Source organism: Podarcis vaucheri (assembly GCF_965113315.1).
Source record: "Podarcis vaucheri genome assembly, chromosome: 8".
In the NCBI taxonomy this organism is placed as follows: Eukaryota; Metazoa; Chordata; class Lepidosauria; order Squamata; family Lacertidae; genus Podarcis; species Podarcis vaucheri.
Window position 1 is genome coordinate 54677558 of NC_138766.1, and position 27762 is coordinate 54705319.

At 43.8% G+C, this 27762-nt stretch overlaps 1 protein-coding gene and 2 long non-coding RNA genes across 13 annotated transcripts in view; 1 reads left to right on the forward strand and 2 right to left on the reverse strand.

Moving 5' to 3' along the window:
* Positions 1–27762, reverse strand: part of ST18 (ST18 C2H2C-type zinc finger transcription factor) — a 208184-nt gene that overhangs the window by 20802 nt on the left and 159620 nt on the right. For all 10 annotated transcript variants that reach the window (XR_014222176.1, XM_082233751.1, XM_082233752.1 and 7 more), the window contains 4 exons: positions 25802–25906; positions 25101–25306; positions 21663–21874; positions 6109–6354 (listed from right to left, as the gene is read on the reverse strand). Coding sequence is in view for 9 of the 10 variants with exons in the window: in XM_082233751.1 (XP_082089877.1) it covers positions 6109–6354; positions 21663–21874; positions 25101–25306; positions 25802–25906 (769 nt within the window). In the remaining variant the exon portion in view is untranslated. The remainder of the gene's footprint in view (positions 1–6108; positions 6355–21662; positions 21875–25100; positions 25307–25801; positions 25907–27762) is intronic.
* Positions 1751–3436, reverse strand: LOC309538485. The gene is made up of 3 exons (XR_014222220.1): positions 3339–3436; positions 2835–3167; positions 1751–2657 (listed from the first exon to the last, which is right to left on the reverse strand). It is a non-coding gene; the product is annotated as an uncharacterized lncRNA (long non-coding RNA).
* Positions 3094–27758, forward strand: LOC309538492. 2 transcript variants are annotated; one of them, XR_014222228.1, is made up of 5 exons: positions 3094–3173; positions 3345–4042; positions 11712–11854; positions 25229–25345; positions 25881–27758. It is a non-coding gene; the product is annotated as an uncharacterized lncRNA (long non-coding RNA). The 2 variants fall into 2 exon arrangements; XR_014222229.1 differs by having other exon boundaries at positions 11715–11854.

Sequence of the window (27762 nt, forward strand, 5' to 3'; positions counted from 1 at the left end):
GTCGGACGCAGTTGAAGCAGCCAGGGCGGCATGGCAGGCGGTGGCGGCTCCTCGGCAACTCCACGCGGCCAGCCCAGCGCGCTGGCCGAGCCCCGCAGGCGAACGCTGCCCATCGGTGAGGAGGGGCTGCCTGGCACGCCCTCCGTGGCCCTGACGCGCGGGGACCGCGGCGAGCGCTGAGAGCCGCTGCCAGCTCGTCGGTTCCACGAGACATTGGGCTCTGCTACAGCCTGCGCCCGAGGTTCTTCGGCGACTCCGGAGGCAGTGAGCGCGCCCCCCAGAAGTTGCGCCCGGTGCGGCTGGCACCCCTGGCACCCCCCACGCTACGCCACTGCTCTAAGCCACCTTAATATATTGCATGAATGCCAAGGTTGCAGGTTCAATCTGTGTATGGGACAGCTGCATATTCCTGCATTGCAGGGGGTTGGACTAGATGATCCTTAGGTACCTTCCAACTCTACAATTATAGGATTCTATGAAAGTGCCGGTCACAAATATTCAAACAATAAATAGGAAGGAGAAACTTGAGAGGCCATTCATGTGCATCACAAGTGCTGACTACTGTGGTCAGTTGATTCAGAGAAATAAGGTACCACTGATAACAAGCTTACTTCCAGTTAAGAGCTCTTTTTTTTTTTTACAAAAGTGGGGGGGGATGTGTACAAAAGCTGAACTTCCCCATTATTTCCAGAACAGTCTGCCAAACTGCAGACTGTATTTGTGTGTATGTGTTGGGGGGGGGGCGTTACTGGGGATGGCAGGGAAGCTCCACTAGTTTCAAGTTGAGTTCTTGCCAGTGCGCATATTCCTATGTGCACACAGGACGACAAAAATAAATGAATGAAATTCCATTAATGTGCAGATGGACATTTATATTGATTTCTGCAAAGACCAGAACATAATGACAACACGAATAACAGATAATAGCATCTGGCACTTTCAACATTTTAAACCCTGGAATCTTTGGAGAACTGACAGTTGAACTAAACTGACAGCTCCAGTTATTTCTCAGCACTTTCCTTTTGGAGAAAGTGTGAGCCTCTTCCAAATTCAGGATTATTTTTTTTAAGGGGCATCTGGACAGGCCATTTCTCAGTGTACGAGGGAGACAATATTTTCTAGAAATGACCAACAAAATCAGCCAACTGTTGTGCATATGAACCAGAAAATAAATTAAAAATAGATTATTTTATTTTACTTTGAGGCAACTTACACCCTTATAATTTGAGAAGTTTCTAAGACTCCTGCTGTTATCTAGTGTTGGAAAAGCTGTAGAATTAAAAAAAAAACCAAAACATTTCAGAGACAGTAAGTTGACTTTGGAGGATCAGGAAGCTTGTGGGTTGGATGATGCAAGCTTGACTTGTGGAGGAAATAGTATTCTGTTAAAGTTTCAGATCTTTTTAAAAAGAGTGCTTCCCAAAACCCACAACTTTTAAGCTGAGAATGTCTATGTGCTGAAAATCTTGGCAGCAATTTTTGTATACAGTATTGTCTCCATCAAGGTTTTATGTACTCAGATCCAAAGTCTTTTGTTTAATTCACAGAAATGTTTTGGGGTTGTTATATTTTTTACTTCTACAGCTGCAGTCTATTGGATAAACCCCATAACTATCTCCAGGGATTTTCTAGATTCACTATGGAACAATTTGCCCTTTTGGAAACTTGGCTCATATCACCAGCAACAGGACCCAGTTGTGAGTTTGGTTCATTGGATGGGTTCAAATCAATACCAGCTGAATCGAAGTAATTTTATATTGAATTCACTCATTATCCTGGTTTAGGACTTTTTTATTAACAAACGTTTTAGCATGTCTAAGACTGAAATGTGAGCATCTGTCTCACACCGAACACACTCCTCTTCCTCTTCCATCACCACAAATGCAACAATTGCTGAGGACCCAGGAAGATAAGGCACTTCTTTAGCAAGGTCAGCCTCAGAGATAGGAACAAGCACAGCAATCTTGTCTTGCAATTACTACCCCTGTCACAAGCTAGGAACAAGATCGGCTTATCATTGTCCTTTTTCTCTACAAGCCCCACAAGCTGCCACATAACTCTTTGGTGGTTTATTTTCCTTCTGGCTTCTGTATAGTCCTCTGATCATACCCACTTGCATCTAACATGTTTCAGCCAGCCTCGTATTCTCCTAACCCCTTTGCCCTGGGTGCTGCTGCCAGAATTTTAAAGCAAGATGCTAAACAATAACATCAACAAAAAGTGGGCCTGTATGGCAATTGTCTGCCTAAGGAGAGTGTCACTTCAACACAAGGTGTTTTGTTTTGTTTTGTTTTTTAAAAATCTATCACCTGTGAGATTGCTCAGGACCAGAAGACACACACATAATGACTAGCATGAAGGCACAGCTTTAAAATGGTTGCTTTTTGCAAGTGACTTATTGCAGCATGTTATTTGAGGAAACAGTCATGGCTAAGCAAGTAGAAAAATACTTTCTGTGAAGAAGGTATAAGGTTCATTTCCCTGCATCTCCCAAGTCAGGTTGGGAAACCGTGGAGGGTCATTGCTAGTCAGTGCTGACCATGGGAGTCAATGAAGTGGCCTCTTCTACTACCACCACCATCCCTGATCATTGACTAGCTGGGGCAGGTCAGAGTTAAAATATACATGTGTGGTAGAGGGACCACCAGTTTGGCTACCTCTGGTCAGTGGCATAGCGTGGGGGGTGCAGGGGGGGCCGGCCGCACCGGGCGCAACATCTGGGGGTTAGGGTTAGGGGGCGCAAATCCACGGGTTAGGGGGCGCAAATCCACAGGTTAGGGGGCGCATATTACTTGCCTTGCCCCGGGTGCTGACAACCCACGCTACGCCACTGCCTCTGGTGCAAGCAATATTAAGCTACATGGACCAGTGATCCTCTAGAACTGAAATCTGAGCAGTTGTATCACAAGTTTAAGTAGCTGTTCTGTGTTTAATATTGGTATGCAGCAGTTATCCAAAAGATTCAGGAATTTTGTCCCATACTATGTGGGAATTAGTTCCCGTTTGCAAAGTATGCAGAAGAAAGCCCTGGGTTGTTTGGCCCTTTAATTAGTTCTCTTTTTCCTTCCTATAAAAATTACGCAAGACACTCTGTTTTAAAGTTCAAATAACATATAACTTTTTGTACTTGCAGTTACAGATTAAATATACAATGCAGGTAGGTGATACTTACCGTATTTTTTGCACCATAACACTCACTTTTTTCCTCCTAAAAAGTAACGGGAAATGTCTGTGCGTGTTATGGAGGGAATGCCTACGGGTGCCATGCCTACGGATTTTCCTCCTCTAAAAACTATGTGCGTGTTATGGTCGAGTGCGTGTTATAGAGCGAAAAATACGGTAAGTTGCTAAAACATCTTACATAGATTTGTATCTAAGGCTGACTAACATTTACAGACTGACTGAAACTCTGAGGCAGACAGCAGCCTAACACAACATACCTGCTGCTCTAACTGTTAAGACTCTTAAACCAACTGCCATAACTGAAATAACTGCCATAACTGCCTCAGGCATATGACACCGCAGAGTTCTACATCTCTTGCAATTAACCCTTTACGTATGCATTTCGGATGCTAACATCCCACAGACTCTTCACTCCCAAAATTTTCACTGACATGGAGAGAAAACACTAATTTTCTGCTTTTTGACCACAAATAGCTTGCTCAGTATGAAACCACTATGGCAGCAAATAGTAATATGGCCTCCACCTGGCAGCCATTTTGTCTGTACCGTTCCTAAGTTACAGGGATATATAAAGCTGAACAAACTGTTCTGATTTCTGTTAATTTATCAATGTGTCAGTCAGTTGGCATAAAAGGGTCAATGCTGATTTTTTATTTATTTTTTTGTCATAAGAGAAAGTCCAAATAAACCTCCACTTTGCCTAGCTCTGGCAACAAGTTCCTATGGAAAACATGGCCAAAAAGATGGAGGGGGAAAAAAAAAAAACAAACAAGCAGAAAAAAACACCCCACAACATCCTGCCAAAGCTCAATAAACACAAAAATGAAAAGAACATAACAAAAATCAAGGAAATCACCAGGTTTAAATTATAATTTAGTACAGTATCTCTTACAAATGATGAATTACTTTATGTAAATATTTGTCTTATTTATGAAGGGGTGGGCAGGAGACCACAGCTGCATTTTTTGTTTTCTATTCAGTTTCTATTGTAGGCCAAATTGATGTGCCATGTTGACATGCATATTGATGTTCTCTTCTAGTGTCTTTGTGAGGAACACAGAGGAGTAAATGGGATGCGGCTTATGTGTGGGTTTTTTTAAAAAAAAATGTGCTTGGTTTCTTTAACGACTAAATCTGAGCATTAGCTTTGGGTCAAGCTACAGATGACAGCAGCAGATCTGTGTCTTTAAACATGGATCTATACCAGTTTAATAATAATAATAATAATAATAATAATAATAATAATAATAATAATAATACTTTATTTATACCCCGTCCATCTGGCTGGGTTTTCCCAGCCGCTCTGGGTGGGTCCTAACCAATGATTAAAAACACAATACAGCATTGAACATTAAAAACTTCCCTAAACAGGGCTGCCTTCAGATGTCTTCTAAAAGTAAGATAGGTGCTTATTTCCTTGACATCTGATGGGAGGGTGTTCCACAGGGCGGGCACCACTACCAAGAAGGCCCTCCGCTGGTTCCCTGCAACCTCACTTCTCGCAATGAGGGAACTGCCAGAAGGCCCTCGGCACTGGATCTCAGTGAACGATGGGGACAGAGATGCTCCTTTAGGTATACAGGACCGAGGCCGTTTACGGCTTTAAAGGTCAGCACCAACACTTTGAATTGTGCTTGGAGACGTATTGGAAGCCAATGTAGGTCTTTCAAGACCGGTGTTATATGATCTCGGTGGCCACTCCCAGTCACCAGTCTAGCTGCCGCATTCTGAATTAATTGCAGTTTCTGAGTTGCCTTCAAAGGGAGCCCCATGTAGAGCATAATTTTATGCTTAACAGGCAGCAGAGATGCAAGTTGAAGTGTGGGGGGGGGGAGGGTGGATAGTCAGGGGCTCTTGCTCATTGCTTGCCTTTATGGCCCCTCCCTAGCCAGATTCACTTCCAGTGTCAGTACCAGACTGGATAAAAAATGACCTTGGGGGAGAGGCTGCAGGATGCCAGTGGGAAGCAGTGGACAGAGGTTGCAGCCCCTACATCATTGCTTTGTAAGTGTAGCGCCATTTTACATATGATTGGGCAGGCCTGCACATTAATCCAGGAAGTCTGTACTTCACAAATCTTAGCCCTATGAGTTTGATCACAGGATAGCAGAGACTTTTATATTTTGACCTCATATTTCCCTAGGGATAAGAGATGTGTAGCCAAAGGGTTGGACTGAATAAAAGTATTTTAAATGCTAAGATTTAATGTTGAGTTTGCTGAGAGAGAGAAAAGCCTTTGGAAGAGCTTCATTGTTCTATCAAATCTCTTAAAGAAATGATATTGCTAGCAAAGCAAAAATTACCATTTCTCTAAATCATGATGTATAAAGAATATGAATGCATAGCCGATCAGAGATAAAGCATTGTCATAACTTCTTAATTCTTAACGTCTATCATGGAAGTGTGAACTTTAATTATATATTGATCATATCATATATACAGAGCTGGAAAAATCTCATGCAGTTTCTTTCTTTTATTTTTTAAGGATTTAAAATGTTTTCATTATTCCCTACATAAACTGGTTCCCAAAATGTGATGCTACTTTCTAGGAATACTGATCATGCTTTCTAGAATGCATGATTTACAATGCAATCCTGTATGCATCTAATCAGAAGTAAGCCTCATTGAGTTCAATAGGACTTATTCCCAGGTAATTGGATACAAGATCATAACTTCACTGGCTTTCATAATGGTTCTAACTGCACATCCTTCCTGTAGGCCAGGAAGGAAAAATCCTCATTAGCACCCTAATTCTTAGTACACTGTCTCATTCTTACTCCCACCAAAATGAATGGTGCCATTGACTTGCACATGGGCTTAGGAGTGGAGTACTAGCTGCCATAGCTCAAACTGGGTACTGTAAAATAAATTATTCCAAGATCAACAATTCCCTCCATGGTGTATTGTGATAAACAAAAAATATACCTCTTTCTCCTCCCCCTTTCTCGCCTGGCTCTTGCTATAGTTGATTGGCGTATCCCATCCTTCCTTTTCACACAACGCCTGGTAGAAGGTGGCATTGACCAGAATGCTGCCTGTTTTGAAGGGAGAAGAGGCAGGAGTGGGAACTGTTGTACTGAAAGACGTTAGCGGAGTACCCTTTTCTTGGTGCCGGTTCTTTTTCATGCTCAAATCCAGGGTGCCATTTTCATCCACTTCTATATCAGCTCCCTGATACGCAAGGGGAAAGAGAGAAATGTTTAGAGTGTGAACAGTTTGCAGCAACAACATAATAAGACTTGCAGAGCTTTTAAGGGATAAGTGGAAATGCCTGCTTTTATTTAAATTTATCTAAATCTAAAAAACCAGCTTTTCGATTTATACCCGTTAATATTTAATTCTTAGGCAGACTTAAGAGATACCTCTATAATGCTCTTTCCATGTTTCTATGCTTAAACACAGTAAGCAGAATAAGATGCTTCTTAAATGTAAACTATATGTACTAAATCTGAGGGGTTTTTTTTACAAAAAAGTTTAGCATTAAATCTCCTGAATCATTTCACTTTTACAGAGAACTATGATCCCTTTTCAGATAAAAGCATTAATTCACTGCTTAGCTCATCAACAGTATTATTATTACATTTCATCCACCCCCACTCTCTCACAATATTGCAACATCTGTATCAGAGGGGGAGGGGAAACAAATGTACAAATCAGACGCAAGGGGAGCATTTGTCATGGGTCTTTTATATATCAGTGACAATCTCACTTTATCTCAAATGGAGCTTGAATTATAAAGAACTTTTAAAAGGTTTACTGTAATCAAGAGGTCCAGACTGTGTCCTTCCCTGAAATGCAGAGCTCCCTTGTGGACTGAGATGCAAGCTGTTATTCTTCATGGTCACCCTTATTCTGCCATCAGGCCAAACTCTGTCATGCCTCTGAATGTTATGTGTGAATCATATTTCTCATCTGCTGCACTTTATTAAGAACATAAGAGCCTGCTGGATGAGGGCAGTGGACCATCTAGTCCAGGATCCTGCTCTTGCAGTGGCCAACCAGAGGCCTACACAAAGCCTGCAAGCAAGTTCTCAGTGCGAAAGCACACTCTTCTCATTTGTACAGAGAAATCTACCAGTTAAGTTAGTAGTTGTACAACAGTGTCTACACAGGTTAGAACGTCTGCCCCCTGCACCAGTCAAATAGCATGTGCCTCCCAGGACGTTATAGTACAGAAAACTGGGGCACTGCACTGGATTATCTGGTTATGATTGATCAGGGCCAGCCCAAGACATTTTGGCACCTGAGGCATACCACAAAATGGTGTCCCTCACCAAGGAAGAAATGGTGAGTGAAAATCTACATCAGGAACATGGAGGCAATAAAGATCCACTCTGGGAACAAGGGTAGGAGGAGACCAACAGATCTGGCCTGCAAGGGGTGTGCCACTGCAGCAACAGTAACAGCCAATGCATTCATTGGCCAGATCTCTTGCCCCTGTGGATCCTGTCACTTGAGGTGGTCAACTCACTTTGTCTCATGGCACAGTGCTTCATCAACAGTCAGGCCAAAGAGCTTCAGAAGAGGCAAGGATTCACTATGGCAATAGTTTCCATAAACCCTTGCCTGTTCATTTGCATTGTATCTGACAGAACAGCCAGAGAAATTCACTGGGGAAATCTATATCACACATCCAAGATGTGTGGACTAGAAGAAGAGGAAAGTTTTTCTTCTAACTGTGGAAGGGAAGAGGAGGCGCAATCAACCAATGGAGAGATTCAGTAGACAGCCAGATGCTGCTTAGGGATGGATGGGTGATATGTGGAATAGTGTTTCGGGCATGCATCTCCTTAAGAGCAGAACTATGCAGAACTCCAAAGCACTAGTTACATACTAAAGGTAAAGGTAAAGGTACCCCTGCCCGAACGGGCCAGTCTTGACAGACTCTGGGGTTTGTGCGCCCATCTCACATCTATTGGCCGGGGGCCAGCGCTGTCTGGAGACACTTCCGGGTCACGTGGCCAGCGTGACAAAGCTGCATCTGGCGAGCCAGCGCAGCACACGGAACGCCGTTTACCTTCCCGCTGGTAAGCGGTACCTGTTTATCTACTTGCACCCGGGGGTGCTTTTGAACTGCTAGGTTGGCAGGCGCTGGGACCGAACGACGGGAGCGCACCCCGCCGCGGGGATTCGAACTGCCGACCTTTCGATCGGCAAGCCCTAGGCGCTGAGGCTTTAACCCACAGCGCCACCCGCGTCCCCCATACTAGGCATACATTTATAATAAATAATAATAATATTTTTTTATTTGTATCCCACCCTCCCTGGTCAAAGCCGGGCCCAGTCATCTTGGATCAATTATTCCAGATATTTCTTTAAAATGCAGAGTAAAATAACCAACACCTGGAAATGAAGGGTCAAGTGAGTCCATGTGCAGCCTACTTCTCCCCTGGGATGACTAACTTGTTGCTTGATGGAATCCTGTGGCTGTGCCTGGCCCTGGAGGTCTCATATTGTCTAACAGTATCTAGCCTAACGCTTTACCTCACATGCCTGACAAACAACTCAGCTGGTTGGCTAGAAAGGGGAGGGAGTTTTGAGCATTGCCCACAATCAAAAGGAGAGTCAAATGTTCCTCAAACTTTGTACAGTCAGCAAATATCTCAATGGCATCCAGTTGCGAATGTAGATGTCAGGTACAATGTTGATTGAAAGAAGGCCAACCACTTAACATAGACAATCCTGGTAGCAGCATCCAGTTAGCAGAACAATTCCTGAGAAAAATAACTCATTTTGACCTAACATGATCCAGCTGTAGCACTGTATGCTGCTTCTCAAAGCACTAGCCAGGAAATGTTATGCCTGCATGATGCTTAGACACAGGCCTAGAAAAAAAGATCAGTTCATCTCAGTTCCTTTTGAAAAGTTGAAAACAATCAGGCCAATTGCCTGAGAGAGTGCAAGTTAGAAACTCTTGCGTTTGTTCCTCTCGTATGACAAAGTCCACATTTTCAATCCCCCAGCTTAAAGAGAGATATGCTTTATTATACTTATGGGAAGTAAATACACTTCTAATATGTTCATACACTAAGATGCTTTCGTTATATCTTTTTGCCCCTTTTTAGTAAATAGTTTAATCTCCTGTGATAGTTTTAAGCCCCGACTTTGACAGTACAGCTTATCCTGGATAATAACTTAGTAACCACAACATCTTATGCCATCTGTATAATATCAAATACATTTTTATATCAGCATTAAAAAAAAACCTTACTTACAAAAATCCAAGATATTAACTGTATCACTGCCAACTGAACTTCCCAGGACCTGAGCACATTGTTGCCATGATTACCCTTGTGTTTTTTTGGCTTCATAGCTGATATATAAGTACAGCCATGAAACAGAGCTACAAGTAATCAAGTTTAATGGCCACTGTAAAGTAAAATGCTAAACATTGTAGTTGCTGACATTTTTCATAGGGGAAAAAAAAAACTTGGGTTAAGTCTGCCTGACCAACATTCACATAAAATGCCAGACCTCTGTGACAGATGGCTTAGGAGAAGATGCCATGCAATGGGGGATGCAGTAGTTTTATAGTGCAAAAACCATAAATAGTGCAGATTTTCTGTCACTGACAAAATACCAGCAACTCAGAAGGCAGGAGACAACAGCAAACAAATTCCATAAAACAGTCAAAGTCTTCTCAAATTAAATCACAGATCCAAACATGTCAGGAAACACATCTGACAGTTGGGAATCTGGCCTCATTTAGCAGCACCAAAGAGGCTTGGTTGGAAGACAATACACGTTTGTTGATATGAATATGAAGATACTGGCGAGGGCTATCTTCTGATGTGCAAGGGAGTTGGGTTGGTGAGTATGTACCTAATTCAGATCAGAAAATACCCAGGTTGTGTAACAAGAGTGCAGATGGGGTTTAAGTGAGCTCACAGATGTACACAACAATCAAATACAGTCACAGAGAGATAGCCCCTTGTGCTCACAGGAGGATGGATCCCATGTTTACAGCATGGCCTTTTTATTCAGTCCAATATAAAATTGCTATAACTTTTGCTGCAGTCTCAACCAACGCCAGGTGGAAGACTATCAGATTCTCTCTCTCTCTCCCCCCACCCACACCCTGCCCTTACTAGTAGATCTTTCAGTGTTCTTTATTGTTCGAATGTTTTTAAATATCTGCATTGAAGTGATTATCAACAGAGAGTAAAGAACATTTCTAAAGGATAGAATTGCCTGCTTTATTTATACAGCTTATTTTCATCCTGTCAAAGTAAAGATGTGTTTACATTAGTGCTATGCTGAAAATACCTTCTGCTTTTTTTAAACATTCTCTACCAAATGACAAGAAAAGAAACTGCATTCAAAAAAATTCAAGGAGACATTGTTGGGGAAACTCTCCTGGGCAGGTTGCCAGATGTTTGTTGCAATTGCTTTACTTCTGAGGTAGCTCAGAAATTTTTTGAGTGTCCTTTCATCCTGTGGCTAATTTATCCAGTGATCTGCATTCAGCAGCCTTCCTGGGTGCCTGCACTTCCTGAAAACCCCATAACATCCTTGACTGGGTTTCCCGTAAGCATGGGAAGATGGGAAGGCTTCCAACTGAGCATCTGTCAGCTGTTCATTATTATTTGTTAAGTGAAATCTGTTTACTTTTAAAGAAATCTGAAAGGAAAGTTTTTTTTCTAAGGCACAAGAGAAAACTTTCCATTTAAAAACACAATCAGTAAGAACTCTTAACTCAGACACAGATTAGTCAGGCTTCCTGCCCTTCAGTTAAAACCCAGGGGAAAGTATCATAAGGTACCTCCCTCCCAATGGGGCTTTTTCAGAGCAGAAGACGTGGGCAGCCAAGGAGGCTGCTAGACACTGGAGAAATGTTTATTGGAAAGAAAACACACACACCACCTTCAGATGCCTGGACTCAATCCCAAAGCATTCTGCAAATGAGGCAAAAAAGGGGATGTTCCTTTTGTGAAGCAGAAAACTCTTAAGAAATTGGGGGCAGGCTTTGGCCCAGCAGTATTTTGAATGTCTTTAGGAGGTAAGCGATACTTTAAGAAGAATCATGAAGTTTCTTTCTCGAGATTAGAGTCACTTAGAGTGTGTGAGGGAAACTGTATTATTTCTGGTTTATTTTTTATCTGCCTGAAAGAAAGACGAAATCATGCAGCTTTCATTGTGTTGAATAGTATTTTTAAAAATGTTTTGGTCATTTTATTTTTTGGGAACTGCCTAGAGAACATGTATTATTGAGTGGCCAATGCAAAGTACAGTGGTACCTCGGGTTAAGTACTTAATTCGTTCCAGAGGTCTGCTCTTAAGCTGAAACTGTTCTTAACCTGAGGTACCACTTTAGCTAATGGGGCCTCCTGCTGCTGCTGCACCGCCGAAGCACGATTTCTGTTCTCATCCTGAAGCAAAGTTCTTAACCTGAAGCACTATTTCTGGGTTAGCGGAGTCTGTAACCTGAAGCGTATGTAACCTGAAGCATTTGTAACCTGAGGTACCACTGTATAGCCAACAAACAAACAAATATTAATTCTAAATATTCCTTTCTAATTCCTTTCAAGCAGGAGTGAAGCTCTGGCCTGCAGGCCAAATGTGGCCTACTTGGCCAACTCAGTCAGGACCCCTGAAAGTACCCCAGGTTATCCCTCATGTACTCCTGCTTTAAAGACACCAGAGCCAATGCCCATCACCACAACTTGAAGCAGTAAGTTCAGTGACTTAATTATGTACTATGTAATATATTTCAGTGATCCTCAGGAAGCAGTGCTCCCAGGGTTCTGACCAATGGGCCCAAAAACCATGGGACCACTGACAAGAACTTAGCAGTTCTTTTTATTTTATTTTTTAAAAAAATATTTTCTGTGGTTTTTATGGGTGTATGCAACTAAGTGATACTCAGAGTAGACCCACTGAAATCAATGGATTCGAGTGAGTGATAGTGGGTCTACTCTGAGTATCACTTAGTTGGACATCACCATTAGTGTTTAATACAGTGGAATAACTTTAAAATTAGATTACCTTTCTTTTGATTCTGGCAGCACTGCTCTCTCTCTCTCTCTCTCTCTCTCACACACACACACACACACACAAACACACACAAATGCCCACATGCACGCACACACACACAAAATTATCTTTGGGTACAGTTCTGATTCACTTGTCAACTTCACTATTACTAATACAAGGAAAGAGAGGAAAAACAAATATGTTTTTCATCCTAGTTTGTGCTGTTTGCTTTTCTGTTTTGTTTTCTTTCAAGGCACAGTATGTATATGTCATTTTGTCCAAACATGTTGGGAGGAAAACACGCAAACATTAAATAGAATTCTTGGCAAGAGGCAGCTCAGTGGAGAAAGACAGAATGTACGGCTTGTTTCTTCCTCTTTGAGTGGCAGCCACATAAGCCATAAGATAAAACTGGGGGAAACTGTGTCTTGATGTGATTGATATGTGATACTATATGACATGACACAACAACTTGCATTAGAGTAGAAGTTGTGAATCTTAACAGCTCCAAAAATCATTTTGCCACATTGTTGGACAAGGCCACGTGCAACAGGTTAATCTGAAAGGTTTCACTTCAACCCTTGGTGCTTAAGGCTGAATCATTGGTAAATCTCTTATTTTTCTTTCAGTCACCCAAAAAATGAAACAAGAGAGATAAGCTCTTGTTATTTAAATGCATCAGGATTGTCAAAACCAACTCTAATTTTTATTTTTTATTTTCCTGGTAATTAACTATATTTGCATGCAGTTGATTGTAGACAAATGTAGAATATCTGCAATCTGATTCAGTTATCCAAATTAATTTCTAGAGGTTTGTACACAATATATGAAACATCACATGAGATCTCTGAACCTTTCCTAGATTCCACTATCGCTGCCATTGTATTTGGGGAAAATATATTTGTGATCATTTTATTTAAGCATGTATTGCCTTAAAGCATTGTGTTTGGTGGATGTTCCTAGTATAAATGTGGATTGAATTTTGTATTGCAAACCCAGCGAATACAGCTATGAAGTGGTACCCTCCGGAAACAGATCTTCTGAAAACAGATCCTTCCACATGGCATGTTTCTGGCAGGAATTCCCACCAAGTGAAAAGGTCACGAGGAGCACTTGGGTAAGAATTGCTGCAAGAAACACGCCCTCGAGGGAGGAAATGATTCTGAAACATGTTGCACCTGAAATAAATCTCATTTCTAGAGCCTGGATTTTTTTTCCTTTTTCTTTTTTTGCCATTCAGATGTGCTTTCCCCCCAGATTTAATAAAAAGCTGGATTTTTTTAAAAAAAGAGAGAAAGAGACTGATGCCCTGACCCAAAATGCATACTAATAAGGAAATAAAACTGACAGATAAGACAATCTGGAGACAATGAGGGATGCTTTTGTCCTGATCCCTGGGGTTCGAATTTGAAAGCTCGCGAGCATCATTTCTACCCTTCCATCCATTCCATTCTCAAGACCCAGAATATATTTTCTTGCATTATGGTGAGCAGAATAGATAACATTTAAAGAGAGGATAGTTATAGGCAAGGCCAAAGAGAGGATATATTAATGCCAATTATGTTGCTGTTCCCTTTTTGTTTTATTTTAGTAGATATAAGTAGAGCTATGGTGGGCTTCAGGAAGAATAACTGGATGTTGGCAGGTTACTTCACAGTCTTTGTTTAAAAACTCATGACTCAATCTACCAAGAACTTTTCTATCAGGGGATGATTAGCTGCTTGTGCTTAAAATGGTGCCCCTTCAGAGTTTGTGCGGCCCCACAAACCTCTGTGTGTGACAGAGCTCCTCAGACATGTCTGCTCTAGTCACTGTTAGAGTCCGACAGTGGCTGTTTGCGGAAACGCCTCCAACAAAGAAGTTCCTTAACGGAAACACGTCTCCTGGACTCACGACGTGACAGCTTCCGACGAAGCATGGGTCTCCCTGCAATTGCTTCTGACACCTCCCCACTATTTTCACTGGACGTGTCTCTCACCCCTTTCTCCCCCCTGCTTCCTGCCTGCGTTGCTGCATCTCTCTCAGTATCCCTGAGATCCTCCTCCAGAGACCCCGCGCTCCCCCTGCTGGTCCCTGCTTTGGCTGTTGAGTCTCTCCCAGTCTCTGGGAGCCCTATCACCTCCTTTCCCTCTGATGTCAGTTCCCTGACATCCACCTCCCCTCCAGGGCCCCCTTCCCCCCCGCCCCCTCCCTCTCCTCTGGGCGGTGAGGAGCTGAAACCCCGAAACGAATCCTCTTCATCTTCCGACGTCTCGAACATCTCCCTCCATCGGTCTTTGTTCCGACTCGCTGAATCCTCCTCCACCTCGGAATCAGAGAACCCCTCCAACTCCTCTTCTTCGTCTGTGGTGGCGAAGTATTCCCTCCGGAACCTCGCCACTGGCTGGGGTTTTCGAGGGAATCTCTGATGAAAAGTTTCAATTAGAACCTCGTCATCTACATCCTCTGCCCTGACCCAGGTGTTTTCCGACTCCGGTTCCCCTTCCCACATTACCAAATACTCTACTTGCTCTCCTTTCCACCTGGAATCTAGGATCTCCGCTGCATGGTAGCTGTGTTCTTTTTCCTCCATCGCTGGTCCCCTATTGACCCTCCCCTCTCTGTCCCCTATATACGGTGACAGCAACGATCTGTGGAACACTGGGTGCAACTTCATGTGGTTCGGTAACCGGAGTCTGAAAGCCACTGGGTTGACCTGTTGCGTGACTTCAAATGGGCCCAGTCTTTTGGGTCTTAACTTCTTACAACCTCCTTTAAATGGTAACCCTTGGGTGGACAGCCACACCTGGTCTCCCACCCTAATGCTTTCCCCTTCCCTTCTGGTTTTGTCTGCCTGCCTCTTATATTCCTCCTTCGCCCGGTTTAAATTAAGTTGGAGTTGGCGATGGATGGCTTCCATTTCTTCAACGAACTGTTCTGCTGCTGGAACGCTCCAGTTCTCCCCCTCCCCCCCTGGGAAGGCTCGGGGATGACACCCGTGATTGGCCAAAAAAGGGCTCATCCCCGTGGACACGTTCTCTGCATTGTTGTAAGCAAATTCTGCCAACGCCAGCTTCTCCACCCAATCATTCTCTCTGTCATTAACATAACACCTCAAATATTGCTGGAGGACACCATTAGCTCTCTCCGCCTGCCCGTTGGTTTCTGGATGACGGGCAGTAGAGAAATTAACCTCTACATGCAGTAAGCTCATGAGCTTCCTCCAGAACCTGGAAGTAAATTGTTTCCCTCGGTCCGAAACCACCCTCAAGGGGACGCCATGCAACCTAAACACATTTTCCACAAACAATTTGGCGGTTTCTTCTGCTGTGACCGCATGTGAGCAGGCTATAAAGTGGGCCATCTTGGTTAACAGATCTACCACCACCATAATGGCTGTTTTCCCTTTGGACCTGGGCAGATCAGTCATAAAATCTATTGCCACTGCCTCCCACGGTCTTTCCGGCGTGGGTAGTGGTTCTAATAAACCTGCCGGTGCCCGCCTCTCCCCCTTGGCTCGTTGGCATCGGTCACACCCTCTCACATATTCACGCACATCTTCCCTGACCTTGGGCCACCAGAATTCCCTGGTAACCAGCCACATGGTTTTGTGTTGCCCAAAATGCCCTGCTGTGGGGTTATCGTGCAGTTGCTTGAGTACCTTTTCCCTCAATTCCCCTTCAGGTATGTATAACGCTCCCTTGTAGTACAACGCCCCATTTCTCTCCTCAAAACCCCCGGGTTTGTCTCCCTCCCTCCTAAGACTCCTGAGTTTGTCCTGGGCGTATTCATCCTGCCCCGTTCCCTCTACCAGTTCCCTTTGCCCCACCAATGCCGCCCCACACACCCAGCGGTCCTCGGGAATGACATGGGTCTCTTCGGGTACACCCTCTCCCTCCAAATATTCAGGTTTGCGTGAGAGAGCGTCCGCCCTAACATTCTCCGGGCCTGGTACGTAACAAATCTCAAAGTTAAATTTGGAGAACTCCTGGGCCCATCTCAACTGCCGTTGGTTGAGCACTCGCGCAGTTCTCCAATACTCTAGATTCTTATGGTCCGTGCACACTTGCACCTTCTGTTGTGCACCAATTAGTAGGTGCCTCCATCTCCGGAAGGCCTCATAAATTGCAAGAAGTTCCCGGTCGTACACCGTGTAGTTCCTCTCAGACTTGTTCAGCTTCCGCGAAAAGAAGGCACACGGTCGCCACTCAGACCCCTCCTTCCCCGGCTGCAGAAGAAGCACCGCCCCTATAGCTCTGTCCGACGCGTCTGTTTCGACCCTCAGCTTTTTTTGTAAATCCACATGTAGAAGTTGTTCGTCAGAGGCGAAGGCCCTTTTCAGTTCCTCAAACGCTCGCTCCGCCTCCCCCGTCCAAACAAACTTCTTTTTGCTGCTGAGACAGTCCGTGATGGGCGCCGTCAGGTGGGCGAAGTTGCGGATGAACTTACGATAAAAGTTTCCAAACCCTAGGAACCTCTGCACATCCTTCTTGGTCTTGGGTGTTTTCCATTCCAGCACCGCTTGAACCTTGCCGGGGTCCATGGCCAACCCCTTATCTGACAAGCGGTACCCCAGGAATTCCACCTCCTTGGTATGAAACTGACACTTCTCCAGTTTCACCCACAGTCTGTTGGCTTGCAGCCTGCTCAACACTTCTCTGACGTCTCTCACATGTTGCTCCTCATTCTCCGAATACACCAACACGTCATCTAAGAAGGCCACGCAATTCTTGTAGAGCAAAGGCCCCAGTACGTGGTTCATGAAAGCTTGAAAACACGCGGAGCCTGTTTGTAATCCAAAAGGCATAACTAAGTATTCAAATGCCCCCAAAGGGGTGAACATGGTGGTCTTCCATTCATCCCCTTTCCTTATACGTATCAGGTTGTACGCCCCCCTTAGGTCCAGCTTTGTAAAAATCTTTCCCTTCCGCACCCTGGTCAAAATATCATCAATCCTGGGCATAGGAAAAGCCGCCGGCTCTGTCACTGCATTTAGGGCCCGAAAGTCACATACCAGCCTCGGCTTGTCCGTGTTTTTTTTATCCACAAAAAACACTGGGCTACCCCCCGCTGCCTTGGACTCTCTGATGAAGCCCCTCTTCAGGTTCTTGTCAATGAACGCTCGCAACTCCTGCATTTCCCTGTCTGACATGGCATACAACTTGCCTACAGGAAGCTGTGCTCCAGGGAGTAAATTGATCTGGCAATCAAAGGGTCTATGCGGAGGTAGTTGGTCAGCTTCCTTCTCGCTGAACACGTCGCTGAGATCAGCATACTGTGGTGGCACCTTCCCCTTCTCCACTACTTCAGTCCCTGCCAGGGTGGCTTGGGCCCCTGCTGACCCCTTTTCCCCCCTGCAGTGTTCTAAGCAATGTGCGGAACCGAAGGAAACCACTCTTTGATGCCAGCCCACCAGCGGATCATGTAGGGCTAGCCAGCTCATTCCCAAAATAATGGGAGCACCTCCCAAGGTGGCCACATTAAACGCTATCAGTTCTGTGTGCCTTGCCACCCTCATTATCATTGGGATGGTCTGCAAGCTGACTCCTCCTCCCAACAGTTCCCTGCCATCGATCGTGGTCACCTGCAGGGGGTTGCTTAAAGGGATAGTCTGTATCTGGTGTTCAGCAGCAAACTCCTTGCTCATAAAATTGCAGGAGCTGCCTGAGTCCAACAGTGCCTTTATTTTTAGGGGGTGTCCATTTTGCAGCTCTAGCGACACTTCAATCACTAGGGCCGGTCGAGGAGCTTCTGGCACTGGCACTTGGGGAAGGGGCACTTTCACTGCTCTTTGGCCTGGCTGCAGTGCCCTGATGGCAACCAGGCGTTGGCTTTTACCTGCTCCGTTTCTCCCTGCTCTTCCCCCTCAACAGCCCCCACCATTCCTTGCCATTCCTTCCTCTGGGGGCAGACTCTGGCAAAGTGGCCTGGCTGTTGGCAGAGATAGCATTTCCGGGCTCCCTTTCCCTCCTTCTTCGCCCCCTCACTGGGCTTTGAAACTGCGCGCGCGCGGGCTGTTCCGATTTCCATCGGCTCTGCCGGCGGGAAAGCTGGCTCAGGAATGTCTGGAATGCGTAACTCCTTCCAACGTTCCCCTCTCCCTTCCCGCCTCTCCAAGGCTCTTGCCTCCTGGCGCGCTCCAATGGTCAGCGCAGATTTGGTCAGCTGATCCATAGACACCGCCCTGGGGCTCCTGGCCAGCTCGTCTTTCACAGCTGAAGAAAGACCTTCTTCAAATAGCATCTGAATGGGTGCTGCCGATAAATCCCACCCCAATCTGTGAATCAGCATGGTAAATTCAGTCCAGTACTCACGGACAGATCTGCTTCCCTGCTTGCAAGCCATTAACTGTCTGCGCACCAACCCTTCCTCAATGTCGCTGGAAAACATGATATCCATTGCACGAAAAAATTTCATAGTGTCCTTTAGGATATCGTTGTGCGTTGCCATCAGGGGTCGAACCCAGTCCCGCGCGCCCTTCTCAAGATGCCCAATTACAAAAGCAACTCGAGATTCCTCATCAGGGAACTCATCAAACTGGACATTCAGGGCATATTGCATTTCAGTCCTAAAGGCATGGTAATCCTTGGGGTCCCCCCCAAACTTCTGCACCAATCCTGGTACCTTTCTGGGGAACTGAGTGGTTCTCCCCTTCTTGTCTGCATCTTGAGCCCTCCTCTCCTCGAGCCTCGCCGTCTGCAGCGCCAGTTGGACCTCCAATGCTCGGCATCTTTCTTCCAAGCTTGGATCAGCTCCTCCCCCTGCTCCTCCGGCTCCGGCTGGGTCGCTCATGATGCTTTCTCCTGCACAGGCAGCGTACAGAGACTGTCGGACTGCTATCAGGGGATGATTAGCTGCTTGTGCTTAAAATGGTGCCCCTTCAGAGTTTGTGCGGCCCCACAAACCTCTGTGTGTGACACAGCTCCTCAGACATGTCTGCTCTAGTCACTGTTAGAGTCCGACAGTGGCTGTTTGCGGAAACGCCTCCAACAAAGAAGTTCCTTAACGGAAACACGTCTCCTGGACTCACGACGTGACAGCTTCCGACGAAGCATGGGTCTCCCTGCAATTGCTTCTGACACCTCCCCACTATTTTCACTGGACGTGTCTCTCACCCCTTTCTCCCCCCTGCTTCCTGCCTGCGTTGCTGCATCTCTCTCAGTATCCCTGAGATCCTCCTCCAGAGACCCCGCGCTCCCCCTGCTGGTCCCTGCTTTGGCTGTTGAGTCTCTCCCAGTCTCTGGGAGCCCTATCACCTCCTTTCCCTCTGATGTCAGTTCCCTGACATTTTCATTGACAAGTAACTCTGAAACAAATAGAATTTACACAAAAGCACTGCTGTTCATTCATGTTTACAGAGGAGATGTCACCAGTAGGGGTTTTCTTTTCTGAGGGGCTGGGAGGTTCACATGGAAAAGCTGGATTGGAGAGGGGAGAAAGTTATACCCTTTCAATTTTATTTTATTTTTAAATCCAAACTAAATGAAGGCATTTCTTGAGAAGGTGGTGCGCAGGCTTGAAATGCATCTTTGCAATTAAAAGAAAAATAATGTGCAGTGTGAACAAAAAAACAAAGTGATCATCAAATTAAAACCAAACAAGTTTACAGTATTTGATTCACTTTATATTTTCAAACCTCAGTAATTTGTTTTAGTTTAGGCACCTGCATCCATAGACTATTGCAGTGTGCATTTCTCTGTTTAAAAATCTCAATTTCCTAAAAAGGAGCACTATCCAAACCAAATAAAAAGAATGTGTGTGATTTTGGCTACTTCGTCTCTTTGAGCTTTGCTTGCCTTCACTCTGGCCAGAAGCTAATTCTCATTCTTCTGTCAGATATTTTGTACCACTGGTTGTCATCATGCCCTGCTGGAAGTTTGGCAAAAGTGAAGGCTGGCAGAGGACAATGCCTGACGACCATTTTAATACACACAAAAAATTATTTCTGGATGAAAATCACACCCACCCACCTCCTATATGCCCCAAATGCTGCCATGAGTGGTTACGATTGCCTTCCGCTTTTTTGGCAAACGCAAAACAGGTGTACAGCTGAAGAAGAAGAACAATAATAATCTTATGCCTGGTCCCTTTATTACCTTTCTTTGGCAAGAAAGGTCTGTTTCTAAGGTCAGCCAAAGGTAGGGGAAGCAATTTAATACAGCCTCTGGCACCAGTCTCCTTTTCAACAAGAGGGGGTGGGGGTGGCAAAGTAATATCTGCCATAGCCCAGCACTAGAAAATGTCTCCGGCCAATATCGTGAATAAAAGCTGTGGATGCAGAGATAGCCGGCAACACACCCCGGGCCCTAAAAATGGAGTTGTCTTGATAGGCAGGCTTTCAATGCAAGGATGTCACTATCGTTGGCTCCAAGAACCTGGCTGCTGCAACGGCAGTTGGGTGTGAGGGGGGCGGGGAGGAAAACCAGAAAATTCTACTGCACTGAAGACAGGCCTCAGATATCTGATCTGATTTTGCCTGTGCGATAAAAAGATGAGCTTTCCCACTAGGCAAAGCAGTCAGTTATGTGGAACAGGAGTCCCGCTGAAGAAGCATCTCTTCAGCCAGAATAACTGCTCTCAAGATCCTGTCGTTATGAGTCTGCTGCGGCATTACACAGTGGAAAGCTTGCTAAACAGACATCTCTCTGTGTCCCAGAGAATGTCTCCAAGTACAAAGGCAATGTTGTATGTGCCATTCTATAACACTTTTCATTCATCACCCATTTCCATGCCCTGCTCCCGTCTATCTTTTCTACAAGATGGATTATGTGAGCTTCTGCCAACACCATGGTCCAGTCCCTAATGGTGCTATAAATGGTATCCAATGGTACTAAATACAGCTTTCAACAACAACGGGCCGAAGTTGTTTGTTTTCCAGGTTTCATAGCCAGAGGTGTTTCATACCCAATGGAGCAAGGTTTTTCACAACACAAAAGTTACTTTTGTAACTCTTAATTCACCCTGAAAATAAAACTTGATTACAAGGAAATAGGCAGAGTTATCAATGGGCTATTCAAATGATCTTTCCCTATGTTCATCACGCATCACACCTTTTATTCACCTCTTTAAAATATTCAGTGGAATTATCAGTAGCAAAAACAGCAAAACAGAGATCTGTGATAGCCCCTCCCCATTTCATTTCTATTAATTTTAATAACCAGACTAATGCTGGTAACTTGCAGTAGTATTTGCACCATGCAAATAAGCCTCATTTCAACAGATTCTGCACCACTATCTCCAAAAAACCATTTCTGGAGTCAGAGTTCCCCCCTCTTTCTTCCCTTATTATTATTATAGTGACTTTCCACAGCACAGTTTTTGCATTTCTTTTCTTCCGCTATCTCCCCCTACCCCCACCCTCTCATCTCTCTTCAAAAGAACATGCAAAAAGGGGCTGCTCTTTTTCCCTCTCTCTCTTTCGCACTTGGAAGGGAAGGAAGGAATTGAATGCAATCACTAATATGAAAGACAGTTTATTCACACAGTTCAGTAGCTAGCACACCCTCCAGGTTCTTGGACTTGCCTACCTTGGCAGACAGACTCTGTGGTTTGTTGGAGAGGATCTCTGCTGCTTCCCTGCAGTGGGTGGAAAGGTTCAGGATTGCAGCAGCTGCTGCTATGTGGGTGTCTTCACTACATTGACCGTAGCCATAAGAGTTGGCATGGCAAGGGCTCTGTGTGTGGGCGCTAGCACTAGGCAGCCGATTAGAAAATTTCCCTGGATTTGAAAAATGCTTTGCTGTTGAAAAGAGATTTGATTAGAAATAGCTCGAGTGCAACTGTCCCTCTGTTAAAGATACTGGGGTTTTATGTATTATCATTTTATACAATAAAAACAGGCAAATAATACATTAAAGTAAGTCTGTTTTTTACTGGGAGCTCTACCATTGCTATTAAGAAGCATCAAAATTCAATGCATTTAAAACATGAGATCATGAGATTAGTTAAGAAACCCAGAGTTGCTTTATAAATGTGCAGGTGCTCCCATTTTCAGTGAGAGCCTAAATTGTGGGTCCTTTCCTCAAGACTTAATCACTCCTTACACAAGAAATCTTTCACTTCCATCAAGTCCAGTGGTGGATGAATAAAGAACAAACAATATTTGGCTCAGCTGTAATTTAAACACAAATGGGCTTGGAAACATTATTAACATAAACATGATGAATTCCATGGAGTTATAATATATAAAACCAAAGCAAAATTAATCGGCCTAAGCTGTAACAATGCTGGGTTGTAGCCAAAAATGGTTTGCCTCAAGTTTACTGCAATGTTTTGCTCTTCTTGTGAAATCAGTTTGAATCTTAGAAGGCTGGAGCAGTTAAATAAAATATAATTAACAAATGTTAATTATAGTATACATAAGAAAATGAATATAGAGCATACTGTAAGTGTCAGCTATATTAAAAATCAAGAAAACAGAGCTAGGGTTCGCCAACAGCGCGCCCCATGTCACCTCAGAAGTAAATTCAATTACTTCAGTGGCACTTCCTTCCTTTTCCTCCACTGTGTTTCCCTTTCAGAAGGTATTCCCTTTCCCAGGACAACAAAGCATCTTTTTAAATTCCTTGGCTGCTATTATTATTATTATTATTATTATTATTATTATTATTATTATTATTAAATGGTTTAGAAATTAGGCATATGAGCAATTTAAACAGAGAATCTTGGGCAGGGATGAACCTTCATATATTGTTGGACTCCAACTCCCATGAGCCCCAGGCAGCTTTGCTGATGGTCAGAGATTATGGGAGCTGTAGTCCAGCAACATCTGGAGAGTTAGGTGTTCCCTAACCCTGATCTAGGGGAAATGTTTCGTGAAGAGCAGCAGTAGTGGCAGGATTTGGGCTCTCAAATTTCAGCAGCGTCCTGTGTGACACTAACATTTGGCACCTCCACCTCTCCCGCTCTGTTTTACAGCATTGGTCTGGCGTGCCCTGCAGCATGGCACCCAGTATGACCGCACCAGTCATGCCACCCTGAAATTGCCTCTGGAAGCAGTCTTTTTGTAAAGTGCCCATGCACTTTGTTGTCACAACGCCTATTGACTTCACACCATTTAAAAAGGGTGTCTTTCTGAAATGGCAATTTGGGTGTGCCCATAGCTCATGTGTAGTTGTCTCTGTGGACCCCAGCCAAAGCTTTAAATTGCCAGATGATATTGCTTCAAAGCCTCTGGACTCAAAAATTATGTGAACAGCTATTTCTTAGGGGACTCCAAGAGTCATGTAGTAATGACATTTGTGCCAAGATTTTTGGCAGCCCAAGAAATGTCAGAAATATTGTCTAAGATCTTGTTTGCTGTTTCAATACAAAGATATATCAGAGGTTCTCAGGAATAGTTTCTTCAGGCCTGGCAGATTACAGACAGGATTTTCAGTTCAGAGGGGATTGACTTTGAATTGAGAAAATACAACCTACCAGCCCTATATTTTGACAAGGAGTATGCATAAAATCCTTTAGGGACAGGATGACAGTTAAAGTAGACCCACTAAAATCAATGGGGCTTAAGAGTAGATTCATTGAAACCAATGATGACTAACTTAAGTATGAACAAGACTGGATCTAACCCATTCAGACAAATTGTGGTGTGCATAATCTAAAGTAGTTTCTAAATTCAGGTAAACCCTCAACCCAGCCTTTTAAAAAAAGGCTTGGGGTTTCTTTGGAGACAGGATCATGTGCAGGAAGGTGAGAGGCTGAAGAGGCAGTTTTGTCACACAGCTCTGTATGCAAATTCAAGGAGCAACTTGTGTGCCAGCTGTGAGTCAGGGGCCACTAGCAGAAGCAAAAAAGCAACCTGTCTCCTCTCATATCAGTACAAATATCACATCACCCGTCAGACTAGTGTATCCCCCGTTATGCAATGCAAACTTGAACAATAGTTTGAAACTCATCTAGTTTTTCTAAATAGATCATGAGCAGTGGCGGATGGTGATCATTGAGATTGGTGGGGCAGAAGACAGGGAGACAAACAGTAGGTGAATCCAAAGCTAATTTAAGACAGAGCTATTCCCTTACTAATTTTAAGTCCTGCAGCAGACTCTGGGGGCTACCTAAGGGCAGAGTGACGTTGCTGGGACAGTGCCCCATTCACCCTCATGGACAAGCCCACCACTGGTCATGAGTGTAATATCACAACACTATTTTTAACTGACCAGTGGATCCTGTCCACTTGATTTTTATGGGGTTATTTTCAATATAAATCATTATGAACAAGTGTCACAGATTTCAGGCAATAAGCAAATATCAAGTGCTACATTCCATATATAGGTTTGGTGCTGCGTTTTCAAGTAAAAATAAATAAATACTGGACACCTCAGTCCATTAAGCAACTCATAGATTACTTGTATTGAATGCACTGAAGTTTTTAATGTTTGATGTTTTATCGCTTTTCTATTATTATTATTATTATTATTATTATTATTATTATTATTAGTTGGGATCCATCCAGAGTGGCTGGGGAAACCCAGCCAGATGAGTGGGGTATAAATAATAATAATAAGTAGTAGTAGTAGTAGTAGTAGTAGTAGTTAACTGTGCATGTGTGATTGAGACCTTCTATTCCTTTACTATGGGGTAAGGTGAGGAACCAAGAGCTCTCTATATGTTGTTAGACTTCAGCTCCAGTCTGCATGGCCAATGGTCAGGGATGTTGGGAGTTGTAGTCCAGTAAAATATGGTTCCCATCACCCTACTATGGTATGTTTGGAAATGTTTTGGTCAACCAGTGCTGCTTAGCTATGCTAGGCTATGTCCAATTAAGGTTGGATTGCATTGGTTTTAGATGCTAATGTGCATATTTTTTATGCTTCCAAGAACGTTGTTATGTTATTATCCACCCTGAAACAGTTTTTTTTTGCAATGAAAGGCAGAATATAAATTTTGGAAACACAATAAAATAATATTTGTATATTCATGCAAGCTGATATAGAAATAGAGATTGAATTTGTCTGCCTTCCACTTACATTCAAGGAACTGTGGCGGGGTTTGTCCTTGCATAGCTGGCACCAATGTACGTTTGCCAAAGACTTGGGCATCAAAACTAGCATAGTCAAATGGTACTTTCCCACATTTCTCTTGCTCTCTTATGAAGGAGGTTCTGGGAGATGGTGCTGGTTGAGCAGATCGGCAGCTATACTGAGATATCTCAAGTTGCTTCACCAAGTTTGTTCTGCAGAGAAAATGAAGGGAACAATAAGAAAGAACAATAGTGAGTATGGTTTCAAAAATGCTGCAGTGCTGAGTGCTCCTGTTTAGTACTCCAGCTTGCCATCCTTCAGGATACTCCATCCCATTCCCCCTCCCACCTAGTTTTCCCATTTCCATTCCCCACAGTAGTTAGCATTCTGTGGCAACTGAGCATGCACAGACCTTACTGTGCTAGTTTTTACCCCATTTACTAACTGCATGCATAATGTATTTTGTACTCATGGAAAAGGAGTCACAAAGTTAGTTCTCCATGCAGGAAAAGCCACTTGACCTGTACAGAGTAAAACAAAACACCAGAAATAGCTGGCTAAATTTGCACCTCAATCTGTTTACTCATTCCAAGTTTCCTGTGTCTTCCACAGGACACTGGATTTGATTTCTTTTAAAAAAAAAAAAAGCAAACAGGAATATTTTAGGGCATTTCACATTATAATGTTATAATGTAAGTGAGGCTTACCTGTGGACCTGATCATGGCACTGCCCTGTTTTGGGAGACTCATGCTGATTTTTTTCCTGAGACATTGCCATTTTTTCAGCTGCAGCAATTGGACAACCAGAAAGACTGTTTAAAAGAGATTTGCCACATATGAGGAGCCGTGAACAACCTGCATTTCTTCTCTCCAAAGATCTAGGATCTTTATAGTGCATTTTGGCAGCATAAGCAAAATACTCCCCACATGATTCTGTGGTTCATCTAGATCTCACTATTCTAGCTTATGGAAGTCCAACCATGCCTCTTTCCAGAGCTAACTCAGGCATCTCTTTCCTGCTGGGGCTCCCCCCCCCCCTGCATTTTTTGAGGATCCCTTGATCGTTGCAGGTTTGGGCAACTCTTGAGCAAGATGTTCTCAATAGGAAGGTCTGCCCTTGTCCTCACTAGCGGCACTGCTGCCCATTCATTTGACCTCTCCCTCGGTATCCAGTGATGCTGAATCTTAATACCTGCCCTGTTAGACTGCCCTTGTTCATCCACTCATACTTCAGCCCTGGGCTGTGAACTCCTCACCTGCCCTTCGCTACTACCACCCGTAGTAAAATTGGCTTTGTAAATATTATATTCATAGTATAATGCTCATTTCTGTATCTATTTCTGTTGGGGTGAAGTCAACCCAAGCCAAATGTATCAATGATTTTGGTGTGTTGGATAAAATCATGATGAATCATAACCTGAACATATGTTGAGGAAGTCAGTACATTTGGGGTTGAAGGGAATCAAATCAGATTGCTTTCACCACATAAAATTGGTTTTATCTGTGTTCCTTTGGAATTTGCTTTAATTCCTGTTGTTCCTAGTTATTAATTAAGGTGAAGCAACATGACTATTTAACTTATATACAAATATGCAATTCAAAGCAAAAGTAAAAAATAATATCAGAGAGTGGGCAGCACACATTTATATAGATCTTCCCTGTCTCTTTGGGCAGAAGTGATGAACTGCCTGCCTGTTAGCCAAGTCTCCCTACCCTCACCCAAGCAATTTCATCTGCCCTCCAAGAACTCAGAAATGCAACAACAGCATCTGCAGCAAGTCCCTCTGCTGCACTGGGCTGGAAGGAGAGAGTTAAATCATGCCCTCTCTGCTCATCAAATCAATGATCTGTAGAGCAGAGGGCAAGATTTCCCCCTCAATCTTGGTACAGGACAAGACAGAGTTTCCTTTCTGACCAGCACTGTAATGGGGGGAACTAACCTTTGCTCTTCTTCTGATCTGCACAGATTGCTGGGAAGTGCGAGGGACCCCCTCTCTGAATGTGTGTGTGCTCTGATGAGTGTGTAATATGTGCATGCTCACTTTTTTAGACATACCCACACCCATGGCACATGTCCCCCAGAGAGCAATCACCCCCAAAAGGCTAGCCACCCTATCTCTAAGCATTGGTTTCAATAGCTTATGATCATTGAGTGAACCTATTTCTATTGCATTTATTTATATTGCACTAATATTTTCAATACTGCACTAAAGTAAATTGGCACAATGCAGTCAAAGTTAAGCACTTTTAACTCTCAAATATGCCACTGGGACCATTAAATATGTGCTCAACTCTCTACTACTGAAAACACTAAATCTAGAAGTGCTTCATTTTGGCTGGATTGTGTCCTAAAATTGTACACACTATACAGATACCACTTGTAGGGTATAAGGGATGGTTTTATGGGGGTAGGATTGCAGAAGCCAAGTACCTATGCTGCCATTTTGATATAACATGAGTGACAAATATTAATTAAAATGTTCCCTTCTTGAACAGGTTAGTTCAGGGATGGGGCAACAGTAGCCCTGCAGATGTTATTGAGTTGTAGTTCCCATCAACATTGAGCATTGGCATGCCAGCTGTGGATAGAGGGAAGTGGATTTCAACAACACCTGGAGTCGACTGTTTCTGCATCCCTGGTCTAGTTTATCACCAGTGGTAACAGACT